This window comes from Photinus pyralis, unplaced genomic scaffold, assembly GCF_008802855.1.
Source record: "Photinus pyralis isolate 1611_PpyrPB1 unplaced genomic scaffold, Ppyr1.3 Ppyr1.4_LG1, whole genome shotgun sequence".
In the NCBI taxonomy this organism is placed as follows: Eukaryota; Metazoa; Arthropoda; class Insecta; order Coleoptera; family Lampyridae; genus Photinus; species Photinus pyralis.
The window spans coordinates 68807808-68822897 of NW_022170249.1; the positions used below are offsets into that span (position 1 = coordinate 68807808).

Sequence of the window (15090 nt, forward strand, 5' to 3'; positions counted from 1 at the left end):
CCCTTTTTTAAATTCGTGACGCACACATGTTATAATAATATCCAATCACAATGTAGACGGTTCTCAATACGTTTCCATTTCTGAAGGAATAACGGTTTCGGTTCGGTTTTCGGTCCAGAAAAAAATACCGGTTTCGGTCCGGTTTTCGGTTCTTTTTTGGTCCGATCCGGGTCCCTGTCCCTAGCCGACAAAAATTTACACAGCGCGGTTTCTCTAAACGTTGTTTACTCTATGGTACCAGTCACGTACCCTTGAATTGCGCGTCTGCCTCTTTCGCCACCATGTGGTTTGTGTTCACAACTCACACTTGTTTTCTCTCATGTAGCGTCGAGGGCTAATTCCCCAGTCACACAATCGTTGAGTAGAATGGGAAGTAGCATGCCTAGGAGGCAGAGACGTAGTGTCGCAACATCACTGCACGTCATGGTCCTCGTTCTGACATCCATTGTGTTGCAAAGGCAAATGACAATGCGGAGTGTGGCGATTAATTACGCGAGTAGGGTAGGGTATGGACAAAGAGTGCGTGTTGCTGAGGCATAAAGCATAAGGAGCGATGAGCCGTATGAGAAATATTCGAACTCGCTCTCGTTCGGAATCACTGTCAGGTAAGTGGAATTAATTATCTCCATTTTCCATTGGCGTTTCATGCACTTGCATCGGCTTCTATCGAAAAGCAGAAAATGGATTCACGACGGGAGAAAAGGGACAAAATTTTACTACGTGTTTCTTAGGTGAATTCGAGTCGAAAATGTCTGCAAATGTACGGTTATCGAGACTCACTATACATTTACAAAATCGATGCCCCCAGCCAAGATCCGAACCAGGAACCCTTGATACAGCAGTCGAGCATCAACTCCACTGCGCCACACAGCCCTTGATGACCACATCAAGTTGATAGTGTGTCATTGATGCTCGTTTCGTTTACGTGATGGTGGGCGCTTTGGACAATTGTAATAATAAATGCCTTTATTCACTAGGAATGGGCGAGGTTCAGCAATGACATGTATGCCATGTGCTGCTCTTTCACCTAACCCGATATAACATATAGAAATTAATATTGAATTATGATAATACTTGCGCATCCATGAAGACATGTTCACATCGAATCACCTAAGGAACACGTAGTCCCTTTCTTTGCGGAACACTCTGTATATCATAGATAGGACACCTTTATTTTAAAATGTTTACAGCTCACCACTTTGTGTTCTTCCACAATTTAGACATATTGCGCTTCGACCCCAGCATCTGTAGCATTTTCTGAGTTTTGTGTTCGCCCGCACTCTACACTCCACCCATTCGACCCTCAATCGCACCGTATGTAACAAGTCCTCCGCGTAGCGCTCCTGTATTACCACGTATGCGACTTGTTGTGGAGAGTGACCCATAAGTGCTCGTACGTTGTTTTCAAAATAATCACTCTCTTCGCCCTCGGTTTCCAATTTTTCCTAAACTTCTTTGAAAAAGTCGTCCCATATTGCTTCAACTTCACTGTCAGGTTGTTTACTGATTTTCAGCGTATTTTCCTAAAAGTGAAAAATTGCTATTGGCTGCACTTTGATGTCCGTCCGTCACACGTACTCCTGCTAAACCGTTGAACCGATTTTGGAGATATAGGACTAATTTGAAAGGGCTTGGTCCAAGGATTCCGTGTTTTGCGCATGCGCAGTGTAAAAAATTTGGTTTTACGCATGTGCGATGCTAAGTTTTTTATTTATGAAGATATTTAAACGAAACTTTATATGTAAACACTACGAATATAAGTAAAATTAACGACATTTTCAAAATGTTTTGCGCATGCGCAATGCCAACTTTCTTATTTATGAAGGCATTTAAATGAAATTTAATACATAGGGACTTGGAATACAAGCAAATCTAACACCAGTTTTAAAATTTGGTTTTGCGAATGCGCAATGGCAACTTTCTTATTTATGAAGGCAGTTAAACGAAATATCATATGTAGGCACCTTGAATGAAACTAAAACTAATACCGGTTTCAAAATCACTGTTAACGCATGCTGTATGTTTTATTTATGAAGGTATACAATGAAATTTCTAATGTAGACAATGCGCAATGCTATTTCCGAAAGCATTTATAAAAAGTTCCATATGCAGACACTTCGAATAAAAGTAAAACTAATGCCCATATCAAAATTTGTATGTATTTGTATACGCTCCACTATTTTTTATTAAACTGTATAGACTTCGATGATAGGCGGCTCATTTGAAAGAGAATGGGATAAGGATCTCGTGCCTACCGGTATTTTTTCCTGGTCCTGGCATTTGTTACGAAACTGATTTGATTTCTTTTTAAATTTTGCTTGAATTTATAAGCATTAATATTATTAGGAGGAAAATACGCTCTCGTCATTAATGTTTGCATAATGACTTTTTAACTTGTTAATATATTTGCTTCCTCTTCGGGTTGTTTCGATAGTAGACAGTAACATTAATCGATGAACCGTTGAAAATATATTTGATCATATCGCCCACTATATCCCATTCTAATCCTTCAAGTCCGCATCCTACCATTCGTTTGACCAGAGATTCCGCCTCTGGGTATCTTGTCCGTATTGCTTCCACCACTCCCTCACTTGTGGTTATCCCCTATAGATCCCTCATTTCAATCTGGATTGTGTTAGTGTTAGTTATACCTTGTACTTTGTACCTTGCATGTTCACTTCCCGCAGCTTCTTGAGAACATCGGTATGTTCACTATTTATCTTAACTACATCTGCGTAATTGTTGGCTACTCTCCTATTCCCAGTCCTCTATCTTCCATTTCTGCTTTCTCGCATGTCTGGCCCCTGATCAAAAGTGTGGGGGGGGGGGGCTGTTTTTATTCTTCATGGTACCCTAATGAAAGGTTTCAACGAATTTTGCCAATCATAGTCTTCCTAGTCGGTTGAGAGTACTCCAGGTTACACCTCTGAGAACGAAACTGAAACAGAGAACCCTTGCCGTATTTCCAATATTTATCTGTTGGATAAAATGAACCAATAATCCGATTCCTTATATTATATTATTATATTATCTAATTCATCAACGAAGTTAACTTAGATAACACACGATTAAATAGAGACGAAACTTATCTAATCTAGAAGTACACAAAGTAAAATTTTAGCACTCAGTTGGGAAACTCTTTTTTTGTACTAAATAGTGTAATTTACTTGCACCTTACAAACTATGTAGAAGTTTTGGAAGTGAGATTCTACTAATAAAGTACAAACATAACAGCGTTACTTTCAGAGCTCTCCCATTGTACCCTGGTGTTAAAGTTGGAACGAGGCCAATTGTGAACTGCACTTAATTTTTAAAGTTACCCGTCTAACAATCTGAAAATATGTATGAACTGATAAATATTTCATCGTGACAAAGGATAGTTTCCTGCTTTTTTTTCTTTCCTCGAAATTACCTCCTTTGTGTTTGATTATTCTACTAAAACATTTACGGATACTTAAGCGATAATTAGTTCATCAGTTTCATAATACTCGAAAGAATATCTATGTACAGAGTAACGAAATTTAGATTCATATAGAATAGAATATCAAGATTCATTGAATATTCAGAGCTTTTTAAATGTTCAAAACGTAAAAAAAGTAAAGGAAATTGTAACTTCAGCCACTAAACGTTGGGTTTTAGTTTGGATAACATAGCAAAGGTTAACGGCTTCGAATTGATTCACTAATTCCGCAGAACAAATCGCCTGCAATTGGTAGATGCTTCGTTTTAGCTAGAGATGCAATACTGTGAGGTAATAAATTCACGTTAAGTCAATAGTTTCGCTTCTTTTGCTTTCCGTTGCTTCCTGTTAACCACAAATGACGCATAAGCTAAAATTGCGGCCGCAAATGTTTAACCAAACCTTCACAAAACCAATTACAGCAACATAATGTAATATTTAAAGTGTAGGGCTTTTAGTTTGGAGCATATCAATATTCAGGGGCAACCGAAATGCATATTAATTTACTGTTTATGTATTAACGTTTAAATCTCACGAAACTAGCGGTGCATCAAATCCATCTGACAAGCCTTCAGTGTTTAGGTTTTTTTATAAAACCTTCAACGACATTACGAATTAGAACTATTTAATGCGTAAGGTGATCACTAAAACGTAAACAAGTAGATACTACTGTCTGTTGACCTACCATACCATATAAATTACGCAGTTTAGTATCACCTTAATGAAATTAAAGTTTGTATTTACCTCATTTTTATAAAATGTGCAACAAACTCGGTTGCGAGCATTTTGCCGGCTAATCCGAATTAGTTTTCCTGCAGTTTTCCTAATTCGTAAGGTAAATACCTACCGGAGAAGTATATAAGACCTTCTGGGGCACCTCTATAACGCATTATGCGAGTTATTCAGTAATTGGGCGCAACCCTGTTGACGGCCAGAACAAGAGGGATAAAAAATAAAAATAATATCACACCGAATCAGATAGTTACAATACTTTTGATTCAAATGGTTGTAGTTTTTCTTTGTAAAAGATTATTTCGTCGAATTGTTAAATATAGGTCAATTCATAGTTTATTAATTTTCTTTGGTTAAAACATGTAAGTGACAGTTCTGATTAAATTTATGGGCACTTAAGACTATTTTTATTAAAAGGGTGATGTAATTTGTTAGCGCTAAGAATGAATTTTACCGGGAAAAAACTGCGTACTTTTCGTAAAAAATTGTTATCTGAGATAAGAACATTCCGCGTAAAATTTTGATACGGGATTTAAAGGAGCGTCAAGAAATGAAGTTGTGATTGGTTGTCATGTTTGTTAATTGGAGGAAGTTTTTCGAATTTTGGAAGTAGAAGAGGCACGTTAAATACTGAAGTTGGTCTAAAAACTGGACTTTTTGTCAATTTCGAGACCGGGGTGCTGTTCGTTGAAAGCTTAGAGTTTTGTATTGTTCGTCAATAGTCAGAAAATCCGAGAAGCCGAGTTCGAGTGAAAATGTCGTAAGACGTAAAAGTTGGGTGTAGCAGTTTTATTGAAGTTCTCGTCTCCTGTTTCGAACGGCCGTCGGCCTCTCACACGATCGTGCTGAGGTTGATAATAACCGGACAGGTATCTCGCACATCACGAGCTCGTTTTTCCGGCCCTACAAGTGGCGAATTAGTAATAATGAGATCGGTATCGGGGGCGTGTTCCTACGATTGCACCCGATTTCGTGCAGGTATCTCAAAAAGATCCTCTTTCTGGTTTATATACCATTTCAGAAGGAAGTGGGAATAAATGGTGGGAAAACTGGTGACAACTTTTATTCCTGAATTCATGCGCCAAAGCTACCGCCCTCTCTTAGATCTTACATCGTCAAACATATTTTGCGTAAGGTGAACTACGAATATTTATTCACCCTCATTTCTGAGTGCGGGGCGATTGCTAATGCAAAGCCTCTTACCTATGTATCTAACGATCTCAATGAATTGGTAATGCTAATCCCGAACGTGTTCCTTAAAAGAGCCGAGTGGGATGCCGGACTGCGATGCAGTTGGCAGAACATCGATTTCGAAAACAAAAATTGCGCGAGGACTTACAACAACGATTCCGGAGTGAATATTTCGGGGTGCTGAGGTGCGTCCAGAAAAAGAGACGTTTTGACTCAAGTTTATTTCACGGGCCAAGCGTGAAAACATACTAAAAATGTTAATTTCCAGAGTAAAAACATCAGATTAATCTATGATCGTTGATAAACAACCTGACAAATTACAGGTATAAAGAAATCCTAACAATCACAGTTATATTTTATGCCATGCAGTACAATACGGAGAGTGTGATTCTTTATAGATGCCTATTAACACAATGGTTTCCATGGAAGTTATCTATCAGATAAATGTATCGTTAAGATGAAAAATCGAGCTTTAGAACAAGCAGGTAACATAGTGTACAATAGATTCAGTATATAAAATAAAATCATTTCGCGCTTTCAGTGCTGCAATTTACTCTTTTCCTAAGTGAATGTTGCTGGAAATCGATTTTGCTTAGTTTATATAGATAATGCATCTTGTCTTGAAAATTGCTTTTCTCCGATATAGGTATCTACCTAAAAACAAAATATCCTCAGCACTATTATAACGTAAGTAGTTCCTGAAGCAGTTCGACAGAAAAATCTTATTTGCAACATTCAGATGTTCTTTTATTTCCATGTGGTTGTTGTACTGCAGTTAATCTAAAATCAAGTTGTGACACATTTCTCCAATTTACCAAACTAAACACATTTTACACGAAACGGAGTCTTTGGATATCCCCTTGCGCAACAATTTTTAGAACCTCCTCTCAAAGTGGCTCTTCACGGTTCTAGTGCCTCAGGACAGTAGAATTAAAGCGAGAGTTGGAATATATTCAGTAACAGCAAAATTCCCCACATTCTGTGATTCTTGTGTACAGTTATGTGAACCTAATTCTTTTCGTAGTGGACGTAATAAAAAATTCAATTCTATTATTTTAGTTTGTATTTTGCAAGGGTTGCGTTTTATTACTACCTTTTTTATTATGTACGTACTTCAACAGAATTAATTACACTTGTTTTTTTACTACACGCCAAATTAATTTTCTGTGTTTAAATTATAAGCGCAAATTTTATTCGTCGTAAACTGAATATAAACGCACTTCTTCGCTACAGTCGTAAAGAGGGATGTCAATATTAAAATCATATTCGGTTCGTAATCGATATCCGACATCATGAAGTTACAGGAAAAGGAGTTCACTAAATTGTAACGCTACATTTGTAAATTATATTTGTTTAAGTGACTAAAAAACCGCGACGTTTAACATCCCTCACTGTGATGTACCTAACTTTTCAATCCGTAGTAAATGCTTCCAGTTTCTCTAATTTGCTCATGAAACATATTAGCCTTCGTGCTTGAATCTATTTGTCTAGTAGGGGTGACATAAATTAAATGGCCTTCACAACATTACATAATCGTACCATTTATCACACCAAAGTGCAATTTCTTCTCCCATGTTATATCAAGAAATTTATTACTACACTATTTTTTCCACCCCTTTATTTTTATAAGCTGTTATCATTCTTATCAGCAAAATAATTTATGCAAATTATTTTCATAAATGGCATGATTATTAATTAATACATAGAACTTTGTGATTTTGGTCACGCTATGTGTGTACAAGGATGTTACGATAAGCTAGTAATGCAACCTGCAAAATATATTCCAATTAATACCCCAGTAATGCTTTGCAACCCAAAGTATTTTATAATTAATTACGGACAGAATCCATTATATTACATAGCGTCTTCAAATAAGCGAAACCCATGTAATCCTAATAATTTATAATATACAGATTGAAGTCATGAAATTTGAAACGTTCAGTTTTGTATCGCTACGTCTAAACACTGTACTTAAAAAATTACAATATGTGAAGATTGGGAATTTATTTATAAAGGGTAGTTCAAAAGGCACGACGGTTATATATACCTATCCATTATGTATGGAATATAGTATACATAATATATCTCGGTAAATATCGGATGTATACAAAATTTTTCTATATGAAAGTTGTTTAACATTTTATTTCCCATAATAAGGTAGCATTCAGTTGTTTTTATTTCAGAAAACAAATGAGTAACGAAAAGCAATTGAATTTTTTTAAATGGCAGTGCACCCTTTCATTATAGACTCATTTGATAGAGATTGTTTTTCTCTTTTCGATTATATAAAATTATTCAAGAAAATTTTTCAAAAAAATTTATTATTATTAGATCTATAACATTAACCCAGATATTCTACATCAATATAAAACAAATGAACGTGTACGTTTCTTATTAATCTTTGGAGACAAAACGAAATTAGCAGTAAAGTGGTTTTGAACGCAATGAACGTTCAAAATGTTCACCTGCAAGACAGTAGCATATCATATATATATATATATATATATATATATATAACCATTTTTATTACATATTCTAAACTGTAATATTCATATCCAAAGAAGTAGTGTACTTTTTAGTAATATGGAATGAATACTAGTAGTTGCCATTAAAAAAATCCTTTCGCCCCTTAAAAAACATCCCCTATCACATCGAAAAATTAGTATATACACATATACATTATACATAAGCCACATAAGGCACTACATCCTTTTTTACAATTTCAAAAATAATTTTTAAACTGTTTTCAGGTGCAGGCAATTCTTTCATTTTAATCGGACGCAATAAACCATACTTTAAAAGCCATCAATGGTCTGTTTACCGAATGCATTTGTTTCCACTCCACTGAATACGTAATAGCGTGCACAACAAAAGCGCCAGAAACCATAGGCAGTGATTGATGCAATTAGACTTACATAGAAATTCTGCACTCTGGTTTCAACATGCCGATGAAAGACGTGCTTTTACTAGAAAGGAATGATACCGGAAAAAGGAAATTGAAATGCAAATAATGAGGGGGGAGGGGGAGAGAGATAAAGATAAAATTTGTGTAAAATTTCTCATACGTTTTTAAATATTTCGCCGATAGTAAATTTTGTATGGCATGCTCCACAATTTCCGGTGGGGTTAAATTTTCTACTTCATTATCACTATGATTTTCTTTAAAAAGGTAAAACAATTTACTAAAAAACGTAATCATCCCCCGCAACTGTCGAAACTAATTAATTAAGTACAGGTAGCAAATGTTTAATATATCAATTAAAATATAGGGGTAGAAAATAGTTATATACATAAGTTAGGAAAATGTCACATTACTGGTGAAATATTGCAGTACGAGGCCGCTTTGCGACCGAGTACTTTAATTTCCGAGTCAAGTAGTGTCATATTACTAACGAGTTTTGTATTATATTACCCAAAATCGTCCTGAAACCTTCATTTTCATGCCTACTTTCTGTCAGGTTTTGGTTTTCATGACAAAGGCAGAGCAGACTACGTTTCCTGCCGCTTGTCACTTTTCTGGCTGCACCTGTCACTTTACCGGCCGCACCAGCACTTTTCCGGTCGCACCTGTAACATTGCTAAATGTCTATCTATGGCTCCTGTCATCACTCACAGAATGACATTAACAAAAGTTCTATATAAACATTGAAATTGTATATTAAAATACGATTGGGTAAAATTTAATACAAAACTCGTCAGTAAAACGACATTACTTGACCCAGAAATTAAAGGACTCGGCCCCAAATGGGCCTCGCACTTCAATCTTTCCTGTGTCATTTTCCTGCCTTTATGTAAATAACTATTACCCGAAATCATATATTTTTTGGATGTCAACTTAACCAAATGCAGACAGACATACTGATTGCAAAACTGGTGAGAATGGGACTCCAACTACCCACCGACATCGTTACTCTTTTGGCTGCCAATGACAAAAATGTGTTCGATGGTATAATACACTTCTTGAGACAAACTCAGATCAATATTTAATTTACAACTCCTAATTTTTTCGCTCCTCGTGTCTTGTCCTTTGTTATAGTACCAAATTACCGAACCGTGGTCTAGTGCATTGTGTTGTCTGTGTAAGTCGCATGGACAGGCCCCTTTGCGTGAAGTCTATGTGGCCAGTGTTATCTCCTTTTGTTAAACAGGTAGGGCTATCATGGGCTTGATCCCGTTAGGGCCTTTAATGAAGAAAAAAAATCATATTTTAATATAAAATTTCAATTTTCATACAGAACTTTTGATCAATGTCAATCTGCGAGTCGTAACAGGAGTCATTATAGACATTTAGAAATGTGATAGGTGCGGTCTGTAAAGTGACAGGTGCGACTGATAAAGTGACAGGCGGCAAGAAAAGTAGTCTGGTCGGCCTCTGTTTTTATCCACAAACATCGGACGAAATAAAATGTTTGACCTTTGAATTAACGGGTCGCAAGCTCAGAAGGGCGCTTTTTGCCAATAATCTGCAATCGAATATAACACAAAACAAAAGATAGGAAGTAATAGCGCGGCATATAAATTCGAGAAAAACGTTTGTCGCGTCGAGCAACTCGGAATACTGAAATTGTAATCAACACTTAAGGAAAAAGAAATATCCAAATGACTTTAAAGTAGAAAAAGCAAAATTTTTTAGCGACACGCTACGCGGAAGGTAACTGGGGAGAGCGCGATATTACAACCGACACCTCTACTTTAATGGAGGGACAGGTAAATTATTGTCAGAGCACGATCTACAATCGCTACTTTAACCAGGGAACAGGAATATACTTAGGAATACGGCAACGATTCTAAGACCCCCTTTCGAGTTCGGTTTCTGTTTATATAGTATTTGGAGGAAAGTGGGAATGTAATGGTGATGGTAATTATACTGGTGGGAATGTCAACAAACATGACGTCTCCGAAACTACCACTCTCTCCTGATAGAAATTGAGATTAATTCCAGATTCCTACAGGAGTCAAATTACGAATTAATTCCATTACATTTTTTCAGTGAAAATAATGTATTAATGCGCCATAAATGTAAAATGTACGAAGTCCCTTGAAAGAGCATATTACATTTTTTCTTAATCTGGTGGTGGAATTTCGAATTAAAAATTGAATGTGGTCCTTAGAGGCCATCATAAAAATGAAACCTATGAGGTAGGCACCATTATTCTACATAAACTTTACATATTTACTTCTAAAGGTAATATTAATTATGCCATCTGATTGAACAACTTCCTCTCTATGTTGAGGAATCATCTCTGATTAACATAATGTAGTCGATACAAACACCCCATTCCTGTAAACCCCAGTCGATCAAATTGTCAAATCGTATGGTAAAAATATGCATCTAATAATTGGTATAAAACTAGATTCATAAATCTCAATGTAAATCAGGTTCTCTCACACCTGCTGTACAACTCGATGTTTGATTTGTGTTTCTTTTTTATAGACAAGACGAGTTCCATTGTAGCAGTTCAAGGCAACGTGGCCAAGTTACCTTGTGATATAACGCCGTCGTTTTCGGCTGACAAAATACACATCGTTATTTGGTTTAAGGAAGATAACGAGGGTAGACTAATGAAACCGATATACACGTAAGTTTTTTTTCTGCTAGGTTTCTTAATAAATTTGCACGGATCGTCGGCGATGTCACCAATGCTTATAAATAAATACAGGGCAATCTATTTTCTCCAAATTAGCTCGAGTTGTTACTACACGCGAAACGGCTACGGGAGAAATAACAAGTTTGATTGCTTTTTCTTGTCTCAGTTTCGATTCCCGAGATAATTCTGTATTAGAACAAGGTAAACATTGGTCGGATGAGTTAATCCTGGGAGACCGTGCTTACTTTCGTTTTTATGAGGATCCGGCGAAGTTGACAATAAACAACGTTCTACTGAAAGATGAGGGATTTTATAATTGCAGGGTTGACTTTAAGCAGTCACCCACGCGAAATTCAAGATTAAATTTGACAGTGATCGGTAAGTGCCGCGATAGTGGAAGCCTAAGTTAACTAATCTACTTTCAGTTCCACCGAGTAGTGTGATGGTATTAAATGAAAAGGGAAATAAAGTTACTAATTACGTTCTTGGTCCTTACATTGAAGGGGACGTAATCTCCCTTACATGTATTGCTACTGGAGGTATTGAGCGGCTTTCGTTTTGGCATTGATCGACTTTCTATTAAATTCTAGGTCTGCCAATACCCAAAGTAACTTGGTGGCAGGAGAACGCCCTTTTAGATGATTCCAGCGAAAATTTGTCAAATAATACAGTACGCAACATACTTCATATGGAAAAACTACAAAGAAAGCATTTTCACACAATATTAACTTGTCAAGCTTCCAACAATGATTTCGTTGCTCCTATTTCTACCTCAATGCGTCTCGATCTGAATTGTAAGTCCTTATTCCATTTAATTATTTAAACGGTATTTCTTTATTTGTCGGTATAAACCGCGGGGATGATTTTTTTTATTTCGTGGATGTCTCTTGAATATAAAGTATAAATTTTCCTTTCCATTTCTTTTAAATTACGGAAAATGTTGAGCTATTGTCTTATGTAATTTTTTTTATATCACGAACAGATTTTATGTCTTTTTGCAAATTGAATACTGGAACAGACAAAATTTGAATGCGGTATCTTCAAGGTACGTTTACGGAGACCGGATTGCATAATTTTCAATTACAAATATTGTATTTAAATGTACGCGAGCCTTCTAAATGGCTAAATAATAAATCTTGTATTCTTTATCGAATGCAATGTCAAAGTAGCACCCCACGCCATTTTTTTGTATAGAAACCTATGTCTAACTAAAATCTAGTCTAACTAAAATCAAGCTAACATAGGTTACTTATGTAGTAATTAGAAATGAATAAGAGTTGTTTTTATAAAGTCATGTGAATTTAATTATAAACAAATTTGTTAATTATACAATTCGTTGTGCTGTGTGTCCAAATATCAAAATAACTTTAATAGGTTACGGGCCTTATCGCTACAATAAAAAGTACTGATCTCTGAAAAGTATTGTACTACAATGACCATTAATGCTTCGTTAGTTACGGAAAAGCTTGATGGGTGCTGCGGGGGTTTCCTAAATTGCCCCACGTTGGGCGCCAATTCACGTAATATGGAATCATACGTCCTAACTTAAATTTCATGATTTTTTTCGCAAAAGACCTTAATTCAGGGTAGTTGCGGGAACTTGCCTAATTGCCGCGGGGGTTTACTAAATTGTCCCACTGACGGGTGACAAAGGTATCTAGGTTATCAATATTAATACTCGGCTACACTTTGTTAATTACCTATTGACCTTGGTTTAATAAAAAAAATGAGAATTGCAATCAGGAAACTGTCGCACAAAAATATCTAGCTCAATCGGTTCAATTTCTTTTTTATTTTTACCTGTCATCCGTTGGTTTGCTCAAGGAATCCACCGCAACGGAAATTCTTACAAAATGAAAACCGGGTAATTTGCACTGGTCAATTCAATAACGACTACCTTTAACTTTTTATATTGAGTAAAAAACAGACACACACGAAAGTTCATAGGAAACTTAAGTATGAATTTCGCTAGCTACAGTAATTCTTTATGAAATGACATAAACTTGGATTCCAGAAAACTATGGTAAATACTGGTCATAAAATTTCTTCGATAAGAATACAAAAATATATATTTTTAAATATTAATATACCTACACAAGGGATAATGGTTTTTTAATTACCAACAATTAATAGAATATGTGTGGAAGTAATTATTCCTTTAGTTTTGCCCCAGTCATTGAAAGGTTTGTACGCCTTTTCGTACCTCTTTCTTGACTTTGTGGGGAGCGAATAGTGCACTACGGAGCCGCAGCTTCGGCTACATTATAACAATGTCTCGCGTAGATACTCTTCTTCACTGATACTTGCTTTTGTACCTATAAAGACTGTATAGTTGAAAATTACAAAGCATAAACTGCATTAAAAATGACACTGATCGTACTTTTCAATAAGCCTCCACGTCATGTAAACGACCGCTTTCATGACTTATTATGTAAACTATTACATACGCATCTAAAAAATGGACCCTTGGTAGTGCAATATTGGGTAACTTCATTAAACCTTTTCTTGGATTATCTTTTTGATAGTGGCAACCAATATTCACCACAACTTTTTTTAAGGTACTTTTGGACCCATTAAATATGTCTTTTTCTTTTAAAACTTGCAAAAGGATTGAAGCGTAAGGTTAGAACCTAGAATACAAACGTAAACTGATACACAAATATTAATGTAATTTTTTTTTTAGTATCAATTGATTTTATTTAAATAATATATAGAATATTTCGAACATTTAAAAAAAGTTTAAAGATTTAAGAGAGGAAGTAAATTTCGTCTGAAGAGATTGTATTGTATTGTGTAACACTAGCAGCATTGCCGCACTGAATGGGCAGACTAAGTTTTTGAATAGGAATGTTTTCGAACGGTGCTCTCCTGTGACATTTTTCTTGCTTAAAATATTCACAAACTTCATAGCTTCCGTATATAATTTAAAAAAAATTTCATTGGCAGTTCTACATTTTTCTTTCTACCTTCTTCACATTCTTTTATAATTTGACAATGTTTATCAAATATACTAAACACGGGGAACACACTTGTACCATTTGCGTCTTCACACATGGCAAATAAAAATTCCTAATCCGAAAGTAGCTACTAGCAAAGCACAGATAAACTAACTTAACTAAATTAATTCATAACGGATTGCAGCAAATATGATGAAAATATTCCCTTCTTCCATATCCTATACGAGTTCGTGCAACCGATCACCATCTTGTACAGGGAACGGAAATTTGCTTCCGGGAGTTCCCGGCCAGGGGGACTATGATTTTCGGATTCAGCGGATTTTTTACATAGAGTACACTCGATTTCGTTGGTGAAATTACAACATCCAGCCTAAACCGTAATTTGATTGGTCTACTTACTGTGTTGGATCATGTCGTAGATGAAGTTCCGAATCGTTACTTGTGTGAAACCATCAATATCCCTAACGGGTTCCTGACATTAACCTTGTTTTTTAGGACTTTCTAGAGGTTTGTCCGATGTAGAAATTCGTGAAGAAAAAGTAACTGTTCGCAGACTAATGTTTAATGTGTCCGCAAATAAAACTTGTTACGTATACGAATTTTTATACAGGGTGTTACATGTAAGTATGTAAAAAAAAATGTGGTAGAGAGGATCAAAGCAAGCGCCTTTGCCTAATAAATCGAGGGTCCAACGTGTTTCGTTTGGCAGCCACCCTAAAAAAAGTGGTGAAATTTGCATTTCTTCTTTAATTTGTCAGCAACCATAAGAATTAGAAAAACTGCCTACAACGAAAGGGCGCACCCCTAAATGGAAGTGCGAAAACAATTCTGATTTCGACGAAATTTGGTATATGGCGGTTTTTGAACATAAAAATGACGAATCTAAAATTAGTTTTTGAAAATTCGCAAAAAAATTCCACTGCAATTCTTGGCCGGGCAACGAAAATGGAGAGAATTCCACGAAATTTGTTGTGTACATACTTAGTTTTTTTAAATCACTTCAAACAAAAACACTTGAAGTTTGGTCCTTCGGATCACATTTCACAAAGTGTCTCCGGCCTGCTGGTGAGTCATGTAATTTCGGATGCGAATGAAAAAATTTTTAAGCCGTTATGGATCTTAAAACCAAAATAGGACGTTTTCGATTCCCCATACCAAATTT

General features: G+C 35.9%; 1 protein-coding gene across 1 annotated transcript in view; it reads left to right on the forward strand.

Moving 5' to 3' along the window:
* The first annotated feature begins 419 nt into the window (after positions 1–419).
* LOC116166322 (hemicentin-1-like) overlaps positions 420–15090 on the forward strand; it is a 50916-nt gene continuing 36245 nt past the window's right edge. Inside the window, exons 1-5 of the mRNA XM_031481256.1 lie at positions 420–605; positions 10818–10962; positions 11138–11349; positions 11397–11510; positions 11562–11765. Of these exons, the coding sequence (XP_031337116.1) occupies positions 554–605; positions 10818–10962; positions 11138–11349; positions 11397–11510; positions 11562–11765 (727 nt within the window). The 5' untranslated portion in view covers positions 420–553. The remainder of the gene's footprint in view (positions 606–10817; positions 10963–11137; positions 11350–11396; positions 11511–11561; positions 11766–15090) is intronic.